Below are 24,050 nucleotides of genomic sequence, written 5' to 3'. Positions count from 1 at the left end.
ATATATAAAGTTTACATCGCAACATTAAGAAAAGTTATAGTGGGCAAATATGTCTCCCTCGCCTTGTGATGGCTTGGAATTCCAATAGGAATCATATTTTTGTGTTTAGATGTAGGTCAGATGTCCAGATATCAGATATGTATCTGATTTCGAACCAAACCATATTTAGAAGCAGCTCAGAATGGATGCAAAAAAAAACAACAACAAAAAATCTGATCTCCTGTGGATTTTTATGCTTAGACATGTACAATAGCCAATCTGTGTCACAAGTGAGTAAAAAAAATCAGATTTTTTGTTTCAGTGTAAGCGCAACCTAAAATATGAATTAATTTTATGTCTGGTACCAGTGAAAATATAGTACTTCAACTGGAAGAGTTTGTATGTGATGCATTTTGAGGAGCAGACTATAGTTTTTGCTTGGTGTCAGATCTTTTTTTTTTTTATTATTAAGCTAGCAGAATGTATAAGATAGCAGAATATCTACTGCTTGATATGCTACAGTATGTACCATCATACTGCTCTACCCTAATTGGTAGCATTATTATGGAATTTGGTTCGATTTGGTTTATTTTTTCCATTTTTAAGGACATATTTATTGTATCTATCAGTTGTTTTAAGAAGCTTTATGAGACAAAGATGTACCATCATCAGCATGGTCCCCAGATCACCTGTGGCAGCATTCTCCTCAAGCACACGATCAAGATTCTCCACATACCAGGATCCGGCCTGCGTGTCCCTCCAGGAGACATAGCCTGCAAATGCATTAGCATGAATTGTCTATTTGTGTTTAGCAATCAAAAGGTTTGTCTTTCTGAAATATTTTTCAACCAAACAATTATTTAAGGTACAACAGGCAATTCCCGTAACGACCAAAAACACAGACCTGGAAAGGTTGAGTAGGACACCAGGATGTCGCTGGGTGTGGGCAAAGTGGCCCGAGCATCAAGTTCATCAGACGTGCTGAGAGAGTCACTGCTGGAGGATATGGGAATAGCGTCCATCTGGTCATCTATCCCACCCAAAAAGGGCTCCACCTCATCTGGAGAAACCTCAAAACCTGTGTCCTTCTCACCTACAGGTGAGAAGAAAAAAGTAAAAAAAAAAAAAAAAGCATAATCTGAAAAACTGAGGCACAACCTCAAACATTTTTGATTATTTTTAGGTGTGGTCAACACTGCAAATTCAACTTGAACCAGTTGTGAAATCTGAGTGGGAAAACTCTTCATGATGAGCTGTAATTGTCAGGATCCTGCCCTGACAGTCTTGTCTGTCCTGTCTTTGTTTAATATGTCTTTGTTTATTTTGTGCCTGAGCACATGGCAAAGGGAGATTGGCACTCCAACAGACACTGGCATCGCTTCGTCAGCAGGACCAGGAACCACGGTCCTTCGCCCAATTCTTTTGGACCATGGCTAGGGGCCTCGAATATGATGATGCAGCCCTGAAGGAGGCCTTCAACCTCACTCTGGATGACCCCTTACCGCGATGGGAGATGGAGCAACTGCATGTTTTGAATTTCTGGGAGTTCTCTAATTATGTGCATCACCGCAAAGACTGGCAGATCCTTAACCCTCCTGAGGATGTCAGCAGTGACCACCACCCTACCCTCCTTCCCTCTTCGAGTTAAGTCCACGATCATCTTCTGACTCCCACTGAGAAACAAAGAGACAGAAGAAAGAGGGTGGCCGGTGTTGCATCTGCCATTGAGTCCTCAGTGCCGGCTCCAGCCTCTGAGAGCAGTTCAAGGCCGGCTCCTGCCTCAGAATCGGCTGAACCCACCGCAGTCATGCCTGAGTCAACCAAGTCCTCTGAAGCAGTCAAGCTCAAGGCAGCTTCGAGAGAAGTTTCCCAGTCATCCTCTGGTCCTGTGTCGGTCAAATCTGTCCCAGTTAAGTCCAAGTCAGTCATATCCAGTCTTGATAATCCTGTGTTTATGTCAGTCCAAGTCACTCAAGAAGTGGGCAATCCGACAACTTCCTGCCCCGGGAGGCGTAAGGGTAGGAGGGCTAGAACCCTTCGTTCAGAGACCCCTCATGCACATCCTGGAGGATCTCCAGTTGCCTGCTGCTTCTGTCCCGGCCATGGAGGCCAGTTCTGAGCAGCTCATCCTCAATGTTACGACCACAGAGGTCAATCCTGAACAGCCTGGCCTTCCTGCTATGACCATGGATTCCAGTCTTGAGGAGACCGCTCTCCCCGTCACAGTCACTCATGTCAGGTCTGAGCAGTCTACTCCCGTCACGACCATGGAGACCACTCCTAAGCAGCCCACTATCCCGGTCATATCTATGGAGGCCATTCTCAAGCCGTCAGTCCCCACTGACACGGAGTATGCTTCAGCCCTGGAGCCTCCAGTATCCGCTCGAGCTCCTGACCAGAGGCTAGTGTTGGCCTCCGGTTTAGAGTCTGCCCCATCCCAGTCCTGCCCAGAGTCTGCCTCATCCCAGTTCAGTCCAAAGTCTGTTCCAGAGCCTGTTTCAGAGTCCGCTCCAGTCTTCCAAGAATCCGTTCATGAGTCTGTTCCTGCAGCCCCAGAGGGCAGTCCAGTAGCCCCCAAGGGTACTCAAGAATCAGGTCCTGGGTCTGTTCCTGCAGCCCCCGAGGGCAGTCAAGAGTCAGTTCCTGAGTCTATTCCTGCGGCCAAGGAGGGCATTTCAGCAGCCCCCAAGGGCCTTTCAGAGTCAATCTTTGAATCTGGACCAGAGATCCCTAAGGGCATCCCAGTTATAGCCCCAGAGCCCACTCCAGACTCCACTCCAGTTACAGAAGCGGTCCCTGTCAGTCTGGTCACATCCTCGGGGGCCAATCATGAAGATCTTGTCAGTCATGTAAAGCCCACAGAAAATAATCCTGTCTGTCATGCTGTACCCTCAGAGACTGTCCATGTTCTGGTCAAGGAGGCTGCCACCAACGGTACCCCCACCTTTATCCCACCCTCTGTCTGTCCTTCTAGTTTTTTGTTCCTGTGTTTAGTCTATAGTCTAGTTACAGTCCCTGGTTTAATTCTTTTATTTTAGTTCCTGAACCTTTTTTATTTTTTTTTTCTGTCAGCAAGGTAGCTGTCTTGTTTTTATTTATATTTTGTTTGTAGTTCGAGTCGCTTTTTCCTATTATCCTTTTGTTTTCATAAGTTCCAGTGTTTTTTTTTTATTTATTTATTTATTTATTTTTTTCTAGTACTTATTTTATTTGTTTTTCCTTTCAGTTTTATTTCCCTATAGTCATAGTTTTGCAAGTTTCTACTTTTGATCTGTGTATATCTCTTGTCTCTCCTGTTGTCTTGTCTTTGAGTGTGTCTGTCGAGTTGGTTCCTGCCCTGCTTCCTGAGTCCTCCCTGGTCGCTGATTCTTCTGACCTGGCAGACATTTTGGTGCTTCAAGAGTTACCATCCCCAGGGCCAAGCCTGTGGTTCCTTGAGCTGCTACCTAGTCCCCTTTTGCCACAGAGTCTGGAGCTACCCCCATCCCCGACCAGCCCGTTCTCCTGTCGTGTGCCCTGCCTTATTGTGTGGACTGTCTTCCTGCCTCATCCTTTTGTGCTCTAATTTTGTTAATAAACTGTTTCCCCTGTCCATTCTGCATTTGGGTCCTCCCTTGACAAACCGTGACGGTAATACTTATAATAATCATGAGATTAGGGTTAGGTTGGCGTTAGCTTAAGCCAGACAGTGATTCAGCTTTTTATACATTTGTTTTCACATATTTGTATATTCATCAAAACGTCGCTTTCAGCAGTGTGAACGGCATGGATTTTGAACATGAAAATTCACTGAACAACGGTAAATTTGACCACCACCTTTTGGCTACGAGATTTGTGAAAGATTTCTTTCAGTGCTCCTGTGGCTCAGTGGTAGAGCATTGCGTTAGCAGCGCAAAAGGTCATGGGTTCGATTCCCAGGGAACACACATACTGGTAAAAAATGTATAGCCTGAATGCACTGTAAGTCGCTTTGGATAAAAGCGTCTGCTTAAATGTATAAATTAAATTAATAAAAAAAAAAATCTGAGATGCCCACCTCCGCCACAGGCCTGGATGAAGAACAGCTTGGGCTTGCCCTGCAGAGAAGGACAGTTCTGGCCGTTGAGGTAGTTTGTGATTAACTGAACTGGGACAGATGGTCCATCAACACCATGAACTGCTCCAGGAAAACAATTGTGGTTTGCCTAAACATTAGAGAAGTGTCGAGCACCAAAGCAGAATGAGAAAATTGCTCTAATGCTTTTGTAATTGGATAGCTTAATGGTGTTCTACAAAATGAGGAAGCAAATAAAACTTCTTTGCAGGTTGTACTTCTTTGTTGAAAACTAATAGTCTTCATAAATGTGAAAAGCAAATATAACATATATCCTCTTTTTTTAAAGAAAAATATGTGACTGGTTTTACCTCAGTACCATGTGAAAGGATGATCACCACACAGCAGTCATACGCGGAATGATCCCTCTTTGCTATAAATGCCATCTCTTGTCTTATGAGCTATAGAGGGGAGAAATGGTCTTATTCATTTTTAAAATGTATTAAAGACAGACAGACTTTTATCTTACAGCTTTGTTTACAGTGAGAAGAGGAAGTACTGTGCTTACTTTGTATTTCAAGTTCCTTTTTACAATAACCTCAAAGTTGAGAGCCTTAAATCTTTTCTCCAGCTTGTCGCAGTCAATGTTGGACCCCTTTCGATCTTTTAGATCAGAGGCTGGGTCAAAATCTACATTGTTTATAATCAGGCAGATCCCACATGGACTGGCATCCATCTTATAGCACTGCACAAAAAATAGTAAGTGAGTGGTTAGGTACAATGGCGCAATTAAGATTTTTTTGTTTGTTTTAAAAGAAGTCTCTTATGCTCACCAAGATGGCATGTATTTGATCAAATAAATACAGCAATTTATTACAATTTAAAATAAATACAAAGTTCTGTCATGAAACTTTAGATGGCACAAGCTGATAGGTCCTAATTCAATATAATGACATCATTATTCACACTGCGCAGCTGATTGGTTTTTGTTGCATACGCAGACAATGAGCTTGCTGCTCAACATTCAAATACTTGGCCAGTGTTTGCTGTAGCAATTTGCTGCAAATTTCTGAAACCCTCCACCTTCCCCAGCTCCCCCTGTAGATGTGCTACAAGGTAATTTCATGTCTGTTATATGCGCAGCAACATTAAGTCTTACATGCTCACAGCAGCATGTCTGTGGATGTATTGGCAGTAGCAAGTCTCGGTACTCGCTCTGCCGCAGCCGCAGCAACAGTGTAGCAGATCTATTACGCCAAGACCAAATACATTAACATTGCCATAAATATTACCATGCTAATCTTAGGGAAGTCGTGGCCTAATGGTTAGAGAGTCGGACTCATAACCCAAAGGTTGTGGGTTCGAGTCTCGTACCGGCAGGGATTGTAGGTGGGGGGAGTGAATGTACAGCGCTCTCTCCCACCTTCAATACCACGACTGAGGTGCCCTTGAGCACCGAACCCCCAACTGCTCCCCGGGTGCCGCAGCATAAATGGCTGCCCACTGCTCCGGGTGTGTGTTCACGGTGTGTGTGTGTTCACTGCTGTGTGTGTGCACTTTGGATGGGTTAAATGCAGAGCACTAATTCTGAGTATGGGTCACCATACTTGGCCACATGTCACTTCACTTCACTTTATCTTTCTGAGTTGCCATGACAGAACTGTTATCTACTATATTTTGAAATGTAATTACTTCCTGTGATGGCAAAGCTGATTTTTTAGCAGCCATCTCAAATCTTACTGACCCCAAAACCTTTGAACAGTAGTGTTATATATTAAAATATGCTTATATATGCACATATTTGCATTCTTTTATTTTCATTTTTTATATAAATACATATCAAAATACACTTGTACTCAATTATCAGTGAATAAGAATGACGGTCTTTTAAAACATTCAAGATTGTTTGGTGAGAGTGATAACAGTTACCTGTATACTGTCACGTCTTGTCCTGGTTGGTCTCACCCCTTGAGTTTCAGAAGCTGTGTAAATGCATAAATCCAAAGGTTATTCATGCTTTCTTACCAAATTACCCTTTACTTATTAATGGGTAGCATTTAACAGATGAAAACATACTTTATAGATAATTAAAACATGACAGTGACTCACATGGGCTAAGAGGCTTGGGCACAGGCAGGCTTTCTGGTCTCAGTGGTACTAACCGTGGTGGAGTAAAATCAAATCTGTCTGGTTTTTCAGTATATTTTGGATTCTCTGCATTGAATCATAAAATCAGATAAAATATCTCTATGTATCATGTAATATACTTTAGGGAAAAAATCATAGCAAAATGTCAGTTAAGAGGATCATGGGTAGGTGAAGGTGTTTTATGTTCCACTGTATTATGGGAACATCCCAAGTAAATATATCCAAGTAAATATTGTGTTTTTAATGGAAGTAACACACTTACGGACTGGCAGAGGGATCAGTGAAGGCTGTACGGGGACAGAAGTGGGCAGACACACACCATCTCCACACTGAAGGAGCTCTGCGAGGTCATGTTGGCTGGTTTCACGCAGACACTCCAGGAAGGCTGGGAAAACCTGACTCCCTCTCATCTCTAAGCTTATCACCAGTTGCCTGGCTTGGTCACGTCTTGTTATCTTGCTCTGTTAGGAGAACAACGGTGTTTCACATTTGCAGGTTTGCAATAAGGGAACCACTCACACATGAATGGTCATATCATCTTACCTTCATAATTGTAAACTAAACTATGCACAGTATTAACAAGTGAACTGTGAACATCCAGTATGAAGCATGATAGTTTGAGATGTTAAGCAGATTGTTAGAAACTGACAGTCCGAGTTTCCATTCACTTTCAGCGCATCATGTTTCCATACAATTAAAGTGAATGGCAACCGTGACTGTCATTCTTCATTTGTGTTCCACAGAATGAAAGAAAGTTATACTGGTTTAATGAGGGTGAGTAATTGAATAATAAACTGGACTGTTCCTCTGTGAACTTTCACAATGACCGCATGTAAACTTTCACAATCCCGTAGCGTTTCCAGTTTCCCATATGTAAACAAAGACATCAATATTACCTGTATTTCATCAATCATGTCCTGGGTGAAGACCCCCTTTGACAAAAGCCCATCGCAGATGTCTGCAGGATTTAATGCCGTGACTAGATCACGCCTGTGCCGCTGAAGTATCTGTCTGTGTTTGGGTTCCATTCTAGCAATAATTCGCCATTCATTCGCTAAAAGTGTTTATGACTATGATACGTTTTCAACATGACGGGATACAATAAACGCGTAAAAAACTAAACTTCAACTGAGCTGAATTTACTTTTAATAAACTCAAAACGAATCTCTGTTCTCTCGGCGCTTCGATTCGATTCTCTTCCTTGTTTACGTCTTGCTGGCGATGACGTCACGCAAATGCAAAATTTCATACGTAGATAACTAAACATAGATTTTAACTGTGTGGAAGTTAAATTATGAATTCAGTGTCTATGAAAAAGAAATAGTGAGAAAGTTCCATATACATAAAAATTATTTTCTATTTTATACGTAACTTTAAACAATACTGTAGTGCTTTGTGTAACTGTTAACGTAAAAAGGTTATAGGAATAATATTATTAAACATTGTAATATTACAATAATAGGAAACAGCAACCTTTTCTTCGTTATTATTCTCGCATCCCCTTTTCTTGTAATATTGTTTGCTTAATTGCATGATTTACTATCAGATGATTCAAAAATCAAAGAATAAACCAATGTAGTAACATAGAAACATTAGAATTAAAGAAAAAAGGTGTATTTTTTTGTTTCTGTATTCTATCATCTTGTGTGTGCACAATGCTTTGACAATATTGTATATAAAATGATCATGCCAATAAGTACATTGAACGTGAAAACTGTAGCGCCATCTGCTGGTAAATGCAGCGAATGTTGTAATATGTCATTTTGGCTCTTCATAGAATTTAAAAACGCGATTTAAATCAGCTATAGTGGGCAGAGACTGAGAAGTCAAAGCCCAATGTTGTTTGTGTAGTTTACTCAAAAGCTCAAATCTAATGCACAGATCCTGTGCATACGTGAATAACGCCATAAAGACACCCAACTGAGGCATCTTTTGCTTGGTTCTGAAATAAGGGATCTCAGCAAACATTCCAAAAGGCAACAAGATGGCATTTAAAATATAAGTAATATGTTATAAGATGTAATAAGTTACATTAAAATAACCTAATATAAATTAAATGCTAAAATGTTTTATCATTACAGTACCATATTGTATTATACAGTATAAAATTGTGTACTGATCTATTCACATCTCAATATTTAATTAAAAAAAAAGAAACAGATGATCAATGAAAGAGACTAATTTCTTGACAAAAATGAAACCCACTTTAATATTTTACAGCCTGCATTATCCTGGTTTGGGAATGTGACTTGGTAAAAGAAAACAAAGAATCTTTATGACATTTTCTTAATGACATGTTGAACTGTAACAGTACAGAAAATCAAAACATGAGGCAGAGTTTCCAATATGGATCTTAAAGGAACAATCCACTATTTTTGAAAACAGGCTAATTTTCCAACTTCCCTAGAGTTAAACAGTTGAGTTTTAACGTTTTCAAATCCATTCAGCCGATCTCCGGGTCTGGCGGTAGCACTTTTAGCTTAGCATAGATCATTGAATCTGATTAGACCGTTAGCATCTCGCTCAAAAATGAAAAATATAGAAACTCTTTGGTAATTTTTGAGCGAGATGCTAACGGTCTAATCAATAAATATGGAGCCATTCAACAAGAGATAAAGAAACAGCATATGCACTCATACACTCCATCTCCCTAGTATACAGTTCCAAAAGCCAAAATACTTGTGTAGATTTGTACATTCAATGGCAAATTTTACCTCAATATTTAGGGTATAAAACAAATACAAGGATAGAAATGTCATTCACAGAAAGCAGTGTTTATACAGAAGAGCTTAGTTATTTGACTTTATAAAACCAGGCCTTGCCAGTCCTTTGTAGATGTGAAGCTTTCCTGCCCCTTGGACTTCAAAACTGTAGTCTGTGGTGACGTAAGGTAAATCTCCTTCAACTCCATGCTGGAAAAAAGAGAGAAAAAAGAGGTTAATTGACAACAACAAAGACCCATCAGGTTTGATAACCTTTCCACACTTAACCATTTAGCCATCACACAAATGATTATATATCATTTGGACCCTTATATTCAGTGAGTAAATTGTAAAATACACCCCATTGTTTTGTATTACAAAAAAGAAATGAATAAAGACTTTCACATTGTTACAAAAATATTCTCTTCAAATAAATGTTGACCTTTTGAAATTATTTAATTAAAAACACTAAACAAAATTTTAATAATATAAAATATTATATCCATAAAATATTAAGCAGTACAGCTTTTAACTGTGATGTTTGAGCACTAAATCAGCATATTAGAATAATTTCTGGAAGGTGATGTGACACTTGTAATACTACTATTTACTAATTACTATTTTTGATCAAATTAATGCAGCCTTGGTGAGCATAAAAACCTATTTCAAAAAACATAAAAAAATGAAAAATTACTAACCCCACACTTTTGAAAGGTAGTGTATAGTGCTGATTCACGTACCTGCTTGGTGAGCAATATTTTGGGCAGAGTGATCTCTCCCAGCAGGAGACAGTTCACATGCCTCAGGACAGAGGGGGACACTGGAGTAACCAGAAAGTACAAACCACGTGCCATGTCTACCCCTCTCAGAACACCTTAAACACAACAGCAGTTAAATGATATTTTAAGGAAGATTATATAGTCTTGTAATGATGTATAATGACTATTTGTAATGTCACTACATATGCTATGCAGTTTGACAAATCAATTCAATCTCAGATTCACATATTAAAGGCCCTGAATACACACCTAAGCCCACACATTGACAGATAGGAGTTTGGGAGAGTACAACAGAACCTTCTCTGCCCACAACCTTTTCACTCAGACAGCATAATGCCACTATACTGGCATTGGCCACGTAGAGGATGTTGTTGGGTGCGACCTCACAGTGTGTTACCCCTATAGCCACTGCTGAGTGTGGGACCTGCAATAATAGAGCACAAAAAGACATTGATTTGAAAGAGTCATGCATTATAAAAATAAAATATATTAAAATCTAAAATAAAATATGAAATAAAAAACAACATAAAACTAAAGAAAAACCCCCCAAAAAAAACAATATAAAATGAAATGAAATAAGATAAGATAAAAAAATTCAAAATAAAAAGAAACAAAATTAAAATACAAAATAAAAAATGATGAAAAAAAGAATATAACAGTCATACATAATCAGTATAAAAAGTAAAATACTAAAATAAAATAAAAATTAAATATAAAATAAAACAATTCAAAATAAGAAAATAACTATGAAAAAATAAAATAACAGTCATACACTAAAAATAAAAAACAAATTAAATGAAAATGAAATAAAATAAAACAAAATGTTTTAAACAAAAAAAATGTTTTTTTAAAAACCTGGTAAGGTATGAAGCAGTGGAGCGGGCGGATTGGGCCAGGTTCTGGGGACTGCAGCTTACTGAAGTAGCTGAGCAGAGCCAGGTCTCGCAGCTCATTACTGCGCTGATGTTGCCTATGAGGAATGCAGGATGGGAATTGACTTTAGTTCAGATCATACATATTTGGATATTAACACTTTACAAACCAGATACATGTTCACCAAAACAATTGGCAACTGATAATAGGTACAGTTAAAATCCAAAGGGTACAGCTGGCCGGCTTACATTTCTCCAGATGTCCCAGCACCTTCAAATTCTGATTGGACACTGAGAAACACATGAGATCGAATGGAGAGGTGACTGACTGGCTCCTCTGTCAGGGTGGGTGGCGTCGGAGGGTGTGTCTGCCAGCCGTGGGCAGTTCTGAGGAAGTCTGGGGTAAGAAGTTGACACTGTGGTGCGTTTCCATAACTCAGTTGCACTACATGCGTAACGGAAAACAGGCGAATGAGATCGACCAGTATCTGAAAGCCATGGCCTGTGAAAGAGAGAAAGACGTGTTAGTACATCAGTACCAGAAACTCAAATGAAAACAATTATTATCTGTTAAAAGAAAATGCTAAATATTAAATATACTTAATAGAGCTACAAATTTTAGGAAAAAAAATACTTAATTTAATTATGCCTCTGACCCATCTTAAGGGGAGACACTGCAGGCAAAAGCACTGTTTTTTTCATGCACCTCTCAATTTTGAGATTTTGGGCTTTTTGGCTTTTCATAAAGTGTTTTTTCAGACTAGTGGAAAGAAAACATCCAAAAGACACTGTTAAATGTTTATTTTATAGCACTTTATCTATTTGTGTCAATATATTTCAACTACAATACATATTTTTAAAGGCCGTTGGAAAAAAAAAAAAAAGTTTTTTTATCCTACACTGAGCCATAAATCTCCACTTCAGTAGCATTTACACACACCAAACACATTTTTATTCCGGTCTATATTCTGAAGGTTGTTACAGAGGGATTTGTTCATATATAATTTGCTTGATTATATACAACATTTTATTTCCCCAAAAATTGTGAAAATATATTGTTTTCTGGCTGTTCAAAGTATTTTCTGAATTATGGAGTGACAAAAAGAGATACCCAAAATTCCCTCAGTAAAAACATTTGCCAAATTAGCGCATATTTCATTAAATAATGCATCATTTGCATATTTAAACATAACATTTTAGAAAACTTGTAATACAAAAAATGTTTGCAATCAATGTAATCAATCAACTGGGTAAGTAAGGTGATAATTAGTAGTTAATTTTTTTTACCCTATTCACCTGCAGTGTCTCGCCTTTTAATCAGTAAATCATGTTATTAAACTGATTGATAGTCCTAATATTTGCATAAATATTCATTTATATTCATATTCATTAATAAGTCGATATACCATTTAAATCAATATTCCTATTTTATGTGCAATATTTTTATTGCTGACCTCTGATCCAGCCCATAGTATTGATGATGACAGGACTTTCTCCATTGACATGGCGCCAGAGGGATTTGAGAGACTCCAGATACCGATCGATGTCAGCCTGACAATCTGCCTGACCGTAGTACACCATGTGCTCTGGGTCACGCAGGTGTGTGAAAGGAGGCCCTAAGGAAGAACACCACCATTACAAACATGTTTGTTTTTGGGGGTATATAACATAAAGAACATATGCTAAATGTAAGACAGTTTTGAATTTTTGCAGTACAAAGGTCTTTTGAATTAACAGAATCTTTTTAAATGATACTGATGAAGAAAAATGTACCTCGTGTGGCTATATGGATATGGAGAATGATACATACCCAGCAATGGTTCTGTAACTGTGCTTAAGGAAAGGCATCCAGGAGGGGTGAACTCAGTCTGGCCTAGATCACACTCCAAATACTCTACACTTACAGTACTACACACACACAACAAGGTAGAGAGCAAAAATACCACTTTAAAATTACAATACATGTCAATTCCTTCAATAACTTTGCATGCAGGCTAGCCTACAAAAACACAAGATTACTCTCAATTTATCCTCTTATTACTAAATTGATGAAGTGAACTGCTTGGACTCACTGATTGAGCAGGCTGTTAATAAGGTGTCGATTGAAGGTGGATTTGCCAGAGGATTTCCCCCCACACACAAGAATTATGGGACAGCGGTCAAATTCCCCTATGGACAAAAACATTTTTACAATTATATATTATAATTTAAATTGCACGTAAGACTAAGTTTTTATATCAGCATTTTAATTATATAATTATGGTTCTACACCAATTCGTTGTTGAAAATAGTCTGTCGTAAAAACTTGATTTCAGGACAGATTTATTCAAACATACAACAAATGACATATCACCAACAGGTCAAATAAAATATAATGAATATGTAATACAGTGCTGACTAATGAGCTGTGGACTGGACACTGAATGGCTTTCCTAAGGGAAAAGTATGTTACGTGACACTGTTTACAAGCTGATTTATTGTTGTCTTTCCGTGATGATTGACACTGATCGAGTGATTACATCATTCATGATACATTTCAGTAAGTTTTACTTTTTCTTTTAACATACCTTTTGATGTCCATTTATGTTTGTTTCATGCTATAACTAGTAGTAAACAGGAAAAAATGATCGGTTCGCGTGCACTCCGTGCTGCCGTTTGAACTGTGCAATCTGTCACGCCACATTAAAGAGGGGCAAAACCATATTTATTTGTATTCCAAGATAAAACTGATAGAATTTGAAAGCTGATGTCACGTGTATGTTCCCGTTTAGTTCCTGTTTGTCCTTATTTGGTCCTTCCTGTTCCTGTCCCCATTTAGTTCTATTAGTTCCAGGTGTTTCTCATTATTAGTTATCCTCCTCACCTGTCTGGCCCTCGTTATCTGCCCTATTTGAGTTCTAGCCCGTTCTGTTGTCCCTGGCATATGCCCGTGGCCAAGCCGGCTAAGGTCACGGCGGATCCGCCATGGCCTCCTGCATTCCCTGATCTGCCATGGACTGCCTGCTCTGCCATGGCAACCTGAACTGCCTGCTCCGCCATGGCCCCCTGAGCTACCAGCTCCGCCATGGCAACCTGAACTGCTTGCTCCGCCATGGCTCCCGGAGCTCCCTGATCCGCCCTGGAGGCCCTCCTTGGCTCCACCTAGTTCCTGCGCCCGCCCCCCATGTCACGTGTATGTTCCTGTTTAGTTCCTGTTTGTCCTTATTTGGTCCTTCCTGTTCCTATTCCCATTTAGTTCTATTAGTTCCAGGTGTTTCTCATTACTAGTTATCCTCCTCACCTGTCTGCCCTTCGTTATCTGCCCTATTTGAGTTCTAGCCCGTTCTGTTCTCCCTGGTCTGGAATTGTTGATGTCAACCCTTGCTACTTGTGTTTTCCTGTTTCCCTGGATATTAAGATATTAAGGGTAGGGGGTGTGCCCGAAGCGTGAATCTAAGGGAAAACACGATTCCTAACACCGTCTCTACACCGGACGCAAGTGGCGCGGCACGACAAAATACTATAGAACCACTGATCTATAATAGAGATTTATTATATATAGATCAGTCTATAGAACTCAGTGATGCTGTCTACACTGGATGCGGCGCGACACGACAAATCCCCGACAGTAAACTGCTGCCGCGTTCTATTTATGACGTGCTGACACAAATTTCAAATGATTTTCAACAGTCGCTTTGTTGCGTCCAGTTTAGACAGACTAGCTGATGCGGCGCGGCGTGACACGACAACTGTCGCGTCTGGTGTAGACACGGTGTAATGGTTGCCTGTTACATCCTACAGTACATAAAATTTCACTTACCACATAAACAGAGTAAGGAGAGATGATTGAGGACAAATGCGAATGATTTGCAGATCCTCAGTACCACTGACAAACATATAATCTTGTAAAATGTGTGGCAAGTACTGCCACTCCATAGTATAAACAGAGTACGTGTGATCGCGAATCTCGAAAGTGAAAGTGAAACTAAAAGCGATCGTGCATTCAAAAGCTTCAATGCCAGGTATAATAGCGGCTCCCTGATGCCGAAATATATATATAGTATAATTACCCAATTATACTACATATATATATTAGTATATAGGGGGGTTGGGGGATCACGATGCCGGCTCAACATAGTGTTGTCTATCAGCCATCGGCGACGGATGATGGCATCGTCTATCGGCCCAACCCTACTCAGTGCTAAGAATCTTTACTACAGGTAACCAAATTACAAGCAATAGCAGAAAATTAATACAATAGAACACACAACAGAAGACACAAATTAAATAAATAGTGCTTTTCAGGTTTTCAGGTAGGCCTAAAAGAAATTTTCTGGTACAGAAATTTAATAATCAAATGTAAAATAACACTTCATAGTCTTCACTGTATAAATTAAATATAGATTAATCATTATAAATGTTATAAAATGTATTTGGTCAAGAGCAGTGAGATATTTTTCTTTGACAGAAGCAGGTTTGCTATTAGTCTGCTGTCACTTTAAGACCGAAAACACGGATCCAATATACTGATACACATGTGTTTTCTTTCTAAACTGTTTACATTAAGACATATGCCTAACCGACTGTGTTTACTAGGATAATCACCAAAATGTGCATTTTGATGTAATTTTGTCTGTATTTGTTCATCCAGGCACAAAAAGAAGCGAAAAAGAGCTCTTAAGTATTCGTGTAGACTGACATTGCGTGAAAATATGGACAGTGTCAAAATAAAGGTGCCTATTTATACAACAAGTTTACGATTTTTTACGTCTTGCATCGATACATCATATAGAGATTAGATACACATTAGAGATTTGATGTGTCGATCCATATTGAGGGATCGTTATACCCCTAAATTATACAGGTGTGGAATGACATGAGGGAGAGTAAATGATAACGATTTTTATTTTTGGGTGAACTATCCCTTTAAATATTCCTTCAAAATAATAAGGAAAACAAAACCGTTAACATTTACCTGCCCAGGCACTGAGCAAACTGCTTATAGCTTCTCTGTAGCTACGTGACATCACCAGACCCTGTGCACAAGGTCCACGCAGAGCTGTTACACCGACGGCTGACAGAACAGGGTTATAGATGGCAGCCTGAGACTTCAGCTCCTTCTGCAAGACGCATAAACACAGACACAAATATATCTATGTTGCTATGCCAGGATGCTCAAACAAACAATGTGAAAAGCGTCACAGTGTTTACATTCTTCCTACAAATGGCTTACTTATTGTTGCCACTGCATATTAAACTGAGAATGTATTTGAACATCACAAACCATAAACATATCAGCTACTTTAAACCTGAACACACAAAATCTGAAATGTCACCAGCTTACCGAGTTGAGGCCAAAGATCTCTGAGAGTTCTGAGAAGCTGGTGAGAAAGCGGGTGAGCGGCGTGTCCAGAGGCTCCAGAAGCACCACACATGAGTCAGAGTCCAGCTCACTCATGAGCTTTTTACTCGGCTCTAGACATAAAAACACAAATTGCAACAGAACATTAGGACGCAAGTGCAAAAAAGAACTTTAGTGCAGGTAGAAATTAATTTAAGGCAAGACACTAAATACAAAAACTGCACTGGTCATGACTGGTCAATTTTGGGCTATTTGGCTTTTCGTGTATCCAAAATACATGTTTAGGTGTTTATTTTATTGCACTTTACCCTCAGGCCATCCAAGATGTAGATGAGTTTGTTTCTTTATCCGAACATGTTTGGAGAATTTGGAGAAATTTAGCATTACATCACTTGCTCACCAACAGATCCTCTGCAGTGAATGGGTGCCATCAGAATGAAACAGCTGATAAAAAGGACAAAATAATCCACAAGTAAAATAAAATAAATTTAAAAAATAATAATAATAAATTTAAAAAATTCTCACAGGAGGAAGCAACATGATGGGTAGAGTATTTTAGCTGGAAGCAATGGTTTGAAGTTAAAAACATCTTAATGATGGGTTTATTACAAACACTTAGCTTTTCACTTCACAAGTTGTTAATTGATGGACTGGAGTCATTTGGATTACTTGTGGATTGTGATGCTTTTATCAGCTGTTTAAACGCTCATTCTGAATTCACGCATTCACTGCAGTGGACCCATTGGTGAGGAAGTGATGTAATGTTCAATTTCTCCAAATCTGTACTGATGACGAAACAAACTCATCTACATCTTGGACTGCCTGAAAGTGAGTACATTTTCAGCAAATTTTCATTTTTGGGTGAACTATTCCTTTAAAGTGCATGAGTTTTCTCTCATGCACTGAGCCAGAAATCTCCACTTCAGTAGCACTTTCATACACTAAACTTTTCAGTTTTATTCCTATCTATATTTTGCTGATATTACAGAGGGGTTTGTTCATATATAATTTGCCTGATTTTATACAAATGTTATTCCTAAAACATGGTGATTTTTTTTCCTGGCTGTTAACAGTATTTCCTGATTCATGGAGTGATTATATTAAATGATATAAAGGTATTTATGAGGAAGGACACGCCTTCTGATGCTACCTGAAGAGAGATATTTGCGAACAATGGCTTTTGCTTCCAGCAGCCCCTCTTTCTTGTTCTTGCCGGAGGGGGCGTTGTTTCCTAAGGCAGTGATGGTGAGAGGGCAGTGGGACGGTGGTGAGAACAGGGGGTAAGGTTGCTGGCCCTCCTCTATGGTGAAGCCCAGCACTTCTACATGACCATAGAGGCAAGTGAGCAGGCACTTCCCACGGAAACACAAGACCTGCACAAATATCAGACACAAAAGTCAGTCTACTTACAGAAACTAGTGATGGAGGACCAATATACTGCTGGCCAGTATATTGGTCCTCCATCACTAGTTTCTGTAAGTTGATTAAGTGACAGAAGTGCTAATATTCACTATATTATTAATTATATATATATATATATATATTAATAAAACATCATAGCATTTAAAAGTGTATAGTTGAGATAAGCAGTCTACCTGGCCTTGTTTCATGACTAAAACAGCACGATTGTGGGTGTGGTCAAAGTGGGCATGAAAATGAAGACCATCCTCCTCCATCTGGTTTGTTTTAGGTAAGGTTGAACTCTCCATTCCATTCTGAAGAACACATTTGGCATATTCACTCCATTCTTGAGAGTCCACTGAACTGCTGCGGTCATCCAGTTCTGTGCCTCCATTTGTGTAGACATGAGCAAAAGTCACAGAAGTGGCCTTAACCTTTCTCTCCTCGGCACAGCTATTTTCAGGGATAGGCTTTGTATACAACTTCTTCAAAAGTGTGGGTTTCTCCCTTTTGGGTATCGGTTGCTCCAAATTTGCAGTACCAACACTTGTACTTAGGAGAGTTGAGTCCAGACTGTGTATCTTTTTGCGCCATTTATTCTTGCCATGGCGCTTGGTGGCGTTTCGCTGCTCGTGTTGGGACCAAGAAGAAACCTTGTGTACTTTCATTGTCAACCAATGAACTCCAACAAGGCTAAAAACGTCATAAATCCAGGGCAGGGAAACACCTGTGAATGAAGACATACAGTGATGACAGCATCAGAACATCTGGAGTTACTAAATAGATTTTGTCTAAGAAATGCATAAGAAACCTAAAAGTGGATGGAGAGATAGACAGACAGACAAACAGAATAACGAAAAGTTTAAACAGAATATCATTAAGTTGGCTTGGTCAAGTTAACATAATAGCTTTGTTCCTACCTGTTGGCTTACTTTATGCAGTTAGTAAAGTATTGTGTAAAATAATTGTATCATACATTATTACTAATCACTAGTAAGATCATATGTTGTTGCGAAAAGATACTGAAAGCCATTTTAATGGCTGCCGTTAGTTCACGTAGTTAACTTACCTGTTTAAAGTGAGAAGCCGCTGTAACCGGTTAATACTTCTAACAGATTCGAATCAAATCAGAAACGTTAAACACGTAAAAAAAAAAAAAAATAGAGTTTGTGTGAATATGCTGTTGTTTCTATGTAACTGGCAGTGGCTTTTGAGCATTAATTCACGCGGCACGATGCTGTTTGTAGTTCCACTCCACTAAACGAGACGAAGCTGCTCATTTCCCCCGTTTGATCTGCTTTAAGACCGCACTGTCACTGTATAATGAAAGCGTAAATATGGGAGAGACGAAGATGAAGCGTAACACATGTCAAATATGCGACTCTCTGGATAACGGAAGCAATTTTGTGCAGCGTATGTGCCATGTGACGGACAATAACAGATGTTACGGAGTTCGAAGGAGCTTTGATTCTATACTACCATGCTGAATAAATCCACTTCACTATAAAATACTTTACCATAACGTTCAAAAAATGTTATAAATTTGAAGAATTGATGTGCAATTTGATTATAAGACCTAAATTATCCAATCAGTTCATATTTGAAGAAATTCGTTCCCAGCGTAATGGGATGAACGGCCAGCTACCGGAGAGTTCCAACAATATTTCAACGTCACTTCCTGTTTCTTTTTCAACATGGCTTCTTGTTCTTTAGCCTAAATTAAGCTTTTGACGCTGTATAATATATGATTTACTCAGTAAGTTACATAACGCATATATGTGGGCTTTCAGTATATGAAAAGAAAGATGAGAGCAATGATCTAATTTACGCTAAAGGTGAGTCGTAAACGGTCGATTGTGCGGCGAGTAGTTTAGGGAGCGTCATTAAAATGCGGACATCGTGGTTAACGTTTAGGTCATTTTAATTGATCAAGTAGTCGTTGACCAGTCAAAGTCATCCGCATCGTCTGGGAAAACTTTCTTGAGCATGCATGGATGAAAACGTGCAGAATTATTCCGTGTACTGTTTTATAAAATTAACTGCGCCAAAATAAGCAAGTGCTTGCAATACCCAACTGTGCTTGTAGTACAATAATTGCAGTATTTCATGATTTTCAAGAATTAAGTTGTACGACCTCTACAAACATGATGTCTTAACGAAACATTTATAAATAATGACAGTGTAATAATAAAACCAGAACAGACACGCTTTTTTTTTTATTGTATTTTACACAAATGTATTATAATTCTTAGTATGAACTTTTATTATATTAAATATCCATGAATAAAATTAGTAAAAGTTGATTAAAATGTTTTATTATTTATGTTTAGAATTTTAATATTTAATTTAAATTAAAACGTGCAGAATTATTCTGTGTACTTTTAATAAACTGAACTATGCCAAAATAAGCAAACTATTGCTATAAACACCTATGCTTGTAGTACAATAATTGCAGTATTTCATGATTTTCTATAATTATTCAAAGTTGCATAAAACATTTATTAATAACGACAGTATCGTAAAACCAGAACAGATACACGTTTTTGTATTTTATGCAAATTTATTATAATTCTGAGCATGAACATTTTTAAATTTTGTAAATACCCATGAACAAAATTAGTAATAATTATTTAAAATGTAAATGAAACATTTATATAATTTACTATTTATCATTTAAATATATAATATTTATCATTTTAATATTTAATTTAAACAAATTTTCTGTGGACTGTTCATAAAACAAACTAAACCAAAGCAAGTGAGCTATTGCAATAAACACCTTTGCTTGTATTACAACAATCTATTACAGTATAGTAATAAAACCAAAACAGACACACTTCTTACTGTATTTTACACAAATGTATTATAATTCTGAGCTTGAGCATTTTTGATTATTATAAATATCCATAAATTATTCAAAATCATTTGCATTTTAATTGTTTATATTAATTTAAATCTAATATTTATCATTTAAATATTTAATTTACATTTCTACATTTATTAATTTATACATTTATGTTGTATGTTGTGTTGTCTTTATCTGTCATTTAATTCAGATAAAATCACTAATAAAATGAAACTGATGTCTCCTGCTTGTCTAGATGGAGATACCTGCTCAAGGGACCTCTCACGCTCAGCGGGTGCTATCCTTGCTCAACCAACAGAGGGGTCTTGGCCATTTCTGTGATGCCATGTTGAGCACAGCCAGTGGGCAGGTGCATCTGGCCCATCGCAATGTTCTTGCCTGCTTCAGCCACTTGTTCCAAGACTCCAGTTCAGACACACCATGTATACAGATCGACCTGCCAGTAGAGTGCCCTGATGATGGACTAGAGCTACTGCTTAACTTTTTATATACTGGTGAACTCCAGTTAGACGACAGCAATTTAGAAAAGATTCAGAATGCAGCTAGCAGACTATCAGTGCCAGATTCTCTCATACCTTGCCAGAGTTTGCCAGGTGTAGAGACTTTGCAGTCACCTGTCTCGAGTGAAGATGATACAGCCAAACAACTATTCCCTCTCATATCTGCAGACCCTCAGCCTGATCACACCCTGAAAAGAAAAACTAGATCTTGGCTGAGGACGAAAAATAAACCCGATGAATTCCTGTTAGGTTCAGCGGTCACAGCTAGCGATGCTGACCCTCCTGCCTCGACGTCGACTACAACCACACGTTCTGGAAGGTGTGTAAAAGGGCCCAATCGACTAATCGGGGAAAGTCCCATGTCTACTGTCACAAGACAGGGAGCAGGAAGAAGAAAACCATCATCTCTAGAAGACAAAGAGCAGGAGACTGCTGCCACTGAGGACGGAGATCACCTCAAACATCAAGACATGAGTGAGACTGAGGTACTCAGTACATCTATTTTCAACCAGAAGACATTTATTCAATTCCAAATAATCATCTATGCATTGATCTGACAATGAAAATTGAATGCATTGATTATGAAATTTGCTATAATAGTGTATTATGCATTATGTGTACAATTCTTGACCTGGTTTGATTTCATACCAAATCAAAATTCTTGACTTTACCTGTAATCTGTTGTACATTTTCTATTAATTCTCTGTTAGCAGGTGGATGGATCTGTTGATAATCTAAAGGATGATGATGTCGACAATGAGGATGATGACAGTGACAGAGGTGGCAGTATGGATATTCTTAATGAGGGAACCGATGAAGAGTATGTGCCTCATGATTCACCTTGCTCAACCTCAAAGAGTCCACGGGGAAAGTGCAAACGACACAAAAGAAGTACCAATAAAGAGAATGGGGAAGGAACATCTAAAGACAGCAAGAAAGGATCTGTCCAGTGTCCTACATGTCATAAAACATTCCTCAGCAAGTACTACCTGAAAGTACACAACAGGTATTTTCCTCTTTGTTAAGCATGTATATAATATTGTATGTAAGTTTTAATATATATCTAAAAATAATATATATATACACTACCTTTTAAAAGTTTGGGGTTGGTTTGATTTTTTTTGTAATGTTTTTGAAAGTTTCTTATGCTCACCAAGGCTATATTTGTTTGATAAAAAATACAGTAAAATTGTGAAATAATATTACAGTTTAAAATAACTGGTTTCTATTTTAATACATTTTAAAATGTAATTATTCCTGTGATGCAAAGCAGAATTTTCAGCAGCCATTACTGCAGTCTTCATTCTAATATGCTGATTTGCTATAATCACAAATCATTTTGTGGAAATGGTGATACTTTACTTTTTTTTCCGGATTCTCTGGTGAATAGAAAATTCATAAGAACAACATTTATTTGGAATAGAATGTTTTGTTACATTATAAATGTATTTGCTGTCACATTTGATCAATTTAATGTGTCCTAGCTGAATAAAACTATTCATTTCTTTAAAAAAAGTTACTGACCCCAAACGTTTGAACAGTAGTGTATGTTTCTATGTAAATAATATTATATACATATATAAGATTAATGTTATATATAGAGGCTGTCAAGAGCCTGGTGTTTGTTTTTTGTAATTGCTATTTAATTATTTTTTGTAATTTTTTATAAGCAATTAATATGATTGTTCGTGCCTCAATGCGAAGTTCTGTCTTTCCTTCCATCTTGCTGTCTGCAAGGAGGCATACAGGAGAGAAGCCCTTTGAATGCGCTAAATGTGGGAAGTGCTACTATAGGAAGGAAAACCTGCTGGAGCATGAAGCCAGGAATTGTCTTATCAGAGCAGAAGTGGTGAGTTTGATAGCGGGAGACAATTAACAATATGCATACATACAATAAAATAACAATAATGTGTCATTTTTGGTGGTTTTATATTACAGCTTTTATATTACTAGTATTTAGTTAATGCAACTTTTGGTTTGTGCCAGGTGTTTTCATGTTCGAAATGCACCATGACCTTTAAAAAGCGACATGAGCTGCGTCTTCACACAGTCACACACACAGGAGAGATGCCCAATAAGGTACGTAATCCACTGTGGAGGTCAGATATGACCTTTTGTCAACGGACATTGTGCCAATGTAATTTTACTTGTCATATTAGTGCACGTCATGCCCTGAGCAGTTCATGCAGAAGAAAGACCTCAGGATCCACATGATTAAAGTTCACGGAGCTCCCAAACCACACGCAGTAAGTGACTCTAATGCTAATAACTTGTCTGCAATACCATAATGCCCTGCCATTGAAAACTAAACACAAAATCAGGTATTACTGATTAAATGTAATGTTTCACTGATAAAAGTTGTGTAATGGATTATTTGTCATGTGTCTCGTTTAGTGTCCATTGTGTCCCAAGTGCTTCCAGTCCCGCACTGAGCTACGTCTGCACGAGGCAGCCAAACATCGTGGTGAGAAACTGTTTGTGTGTGAGGAGTGCGGGCATCGGGCCTCCAGCCGCAACAGCCTGCAAATGCACATCAAAGCCATTCACAGGTAAACATAGGACACCATTAAATATTACCATAAAGAAACAAAGAACTGAAACATGCTTTATTTATTTTTTAAACTGATTGCTAATTATGTCTGCCTGCTATTCGCTGTTAGCGAATGCTAGAAATATGCATGCATGTGGTGAAAAGACAAACAATGTGAACGAAAGAAAGCTGGACAAGAAAGAAACCTTTTTGTGATGTTTATATGTGTAATTCATGTTGAATGTTTGTGTTGGCTGAGTGGATTAGTGCTGAGCTGTATTTGTTGCGCATCTTTCCAGAAATGAGCGTCCTTTTGTATGCGAGTTCTGCAATCATGCTTTTACACAGAAAGCTAATCTCAACATGCACCTTCGAACACATACTGGAGAGAAACCTTTCCAGTGCCACCTCTGTGGCAAGACATTTCGCACACAAGGTAACTCTGGCCTTTTTGATTCCCAGTTCTTTTTCAAATCTGAATCCATGCATTTTCTCTATTAGTTTTGTATTATTAACAAGATGTTTGCTGATTGTGTGAGCAGCGAGTCTGGACAAACACCACCGCACGCATACAGGAGAACGGCCATATAGTTGTGAGTTTTGTGAGCAACGCTTTACTGAGAAAGGCCCTCTCTTACGGCACATAGCCAGCAAACACCAAGAAGGTCGACCACATTTTTGCCACATCTGCAACAAAACCTTTAAAGGTAAAATATGTGTGTGTGTGTGTGTGTGTGTGTGTGTGTGTATATATATTGCATTTATTAAATTAATTAACTTTTATATAAATTATATACAATTTATTTATTTTATTTGACAACAAATATTATTTTCATTATACATTTATATACTGTATGTGTGTGTGTGTATATATATATATATATATATATATATATATG

General features: G+C 38.2%; 3 protein-coding genes and 1 long non-coding RNA gene across 8 annotated transcripts in view; 2 read left to right on the top strand and 2 right to left on the bottom strand.

Annotated features, from left to right (window-relative positions):
• The window catches only part of LOC107687453 (uncharacterized), an 8,128-nt gene extending 2,041 nt beyond the window's left edge, over nt 1–6,087 (top strand). The window contains exons 2-3 of the long non-coding RNA XR_001634133.1: nt 3,052–3,061; nt 6,077–6,087. This is a non-coding gene — a long non-coding RNA (uncharacterized LOC107687453). The remainder of the gene's footprint in view (nt 1–3,051; nt 3,062–6,076) is intronic.
• The window catches only part of LOC107687452 (caspase-9-like), an 8,475-nt gene extending 1,099 nt beyond the window's left edge, over nt 1–7,376 (bottom strand). The window contains exons 1-9 of one of the 3 annotated variants that reach the window (XM_016484808.1): nt 7,057–7,376; nt 6,423–6,621; nt 6,122–6,226; nt 5,942–5,994; nt 4,581–4,757; nt 4,384–4,473; nt 4,016–4,163; nt 884–1,072; nt 643–752 (exon numbers count right to left, since the gene is read on the bottom strand). In XM_016484808.1, the coding sequence (XP_016340294.1) occupies nt 643–752; nt 884–1,072; nt 4,016–4,163; nt 4,384–4,473; nt 4,581–4,757; nt 5,942–5,994; nt 6,122–6,226; nt 6,423–6,621; nt 7,057–7,188 (1,203 nt within the window). In that variant the 5' untranslated portion in view covers nt 7,189–7,376. Of the gene's footprint in view, nt 1–642; nt 753–883; nt 1,073–4,015; nt 4,164–4,383; nt 4,474–4,580; nt 4,758–5,941; nt 5,995–6,121; nt 6,227–6,422; nt 6,622–6,703; nt 6,775–7,056 lie in introns of those variants that run through there. The other 2 variants (XM_016484810.1, XM_016484809.1) reach the window with 2 other exon arrangements.
• A 1,313-nt stretch (nt 7,377–8,689) lies between these two features.
• LOC107687449 (polynucleotide 5'-hydroxyl-kinase NOL9-like) lies at nt 8,690–18,882 on the bottom strand. Its single transcript, XM_016484803.1, has 13 exons — nt 18,325–18,882; nt 17,450–17,982; nt 17,005–17,227; nt 15,837–15,967; nt 15,468–15,612; nt 12,586–12,682; nt 12,324–12,421; nt 11,968–12,129; nt 10,763–11,015; nt 10,497–10,611; nt 9,891–10,065; nt 9,603–9,736; nt 8,690–9,072 (listed from the first exon to the last, which is right to left on the bottom strand). Exons 2-13 carry the CDS (start codon nt 17,921–17,923, stop codon nt 8,950–8,952), a joined length of 2,130 nt encoding a protein of 709 aa, XP_016340289.1. The 5' UTR covers nt 17,924–17,982; nt 18,325–18,882; the 3' UTR covers nt 8,690–8,949.
• Nucleotides 18,883–18,936: 54 nt separating this feature from the next.
• The window catches only part of LOC107687447 (zinc finger and BTB domain-containing protein 48-like), a 6,507-nt gene continuing 1,393 nt past the window's right edge, over nt 18,937–24,050 (top strand). The window contains exons 1-9 of one of the 3 annotated variants that reach the window (XM_016484801.1): nt 18,937–19,011; nt 20,357–21,106; nt 21,335–21,627; nt 22,359–22,470; nt 22,608–22,700; nt 22,781–22,867; nt 23,016–23,170; nt 23,451–23,587; nt 23,694–23,858. In XM_016484801.1, coding sequence (XP_016340287.1) covers nt 19,000–19,011; nt 20,357–21,106; nt 21,335–21,627; nt 22,359–22,470; nt 22,608–22,700; nt 22,781–22,867; nt 23,016–23,170; nt 23,451–23,587; nt 23,694–23,858 — 1,804 coding nt within the window. In that variant the 5' untranslated portion in view covers nt 18,937–18,999. Of the gene's footprint in view, nt 19,091–20,356; nt 21,107–21,331; nt 21,628–22,358; nt 22,471–22,607; nt 22,701–22,780; nt 22,868–23,015; nt 23,171–23,450; nt 23,588–23,693; nt 23,859–24,050 lie in introns of all 3 variants that reach the window. The other 2 variants (XM_016484800.1, XM_016484802.1) reach the window with 2 other exon arrangements.

Source organism: Sinocyclocheilus anshuiensis, unplaced genomic scaffold (assembly GCF_001515605.1).
Source record: "Sinocyclocheilus anshuiensis isolate Anshui unplaced genomic scaffold, SAMN03320099.WGS_v1.1 scaffold1114, whole genome shotgun sequence".
Lineage (NCBI taxonomy): Eukaryota > Metazoa > Chordata > Actinopteri > Cypriniformes > Cyprinidae > Sinocyclocheilus > Sinocyclocheilus anshuiensis.
The sequence above is the reverse complement of the archived record's forward strand: the minus strand, read 5'-3'. Positions and strand labels throughout refer to the sequence as shown.

Excerpts from the sequence above, each read along its gene's own strand:
- LOC107687449 (XM_016484803.1), bottom strand. The coding sequence starts at position 17,923 with ATGAAAGTACACAAGGTTTCTTCTTGGTCCCAACACGAGCAGCGAAAC. Across the intron at positions 12,422-12,585 it reads ATTAACAGCCTGCTCAATCA|TACTGTAAGTGTAGAGTATT; the intron begins GTGAGTCCAAGC and ends GTGTGTGTGTAG. Across the intron at positions 10,612-10,762 it reads GCTGGGACATCTGGAGAAAT|GCAACATCAGCGCAGTAATG; the intron begins GTAAGCCGGCCA and ends CATTCCTCATAG.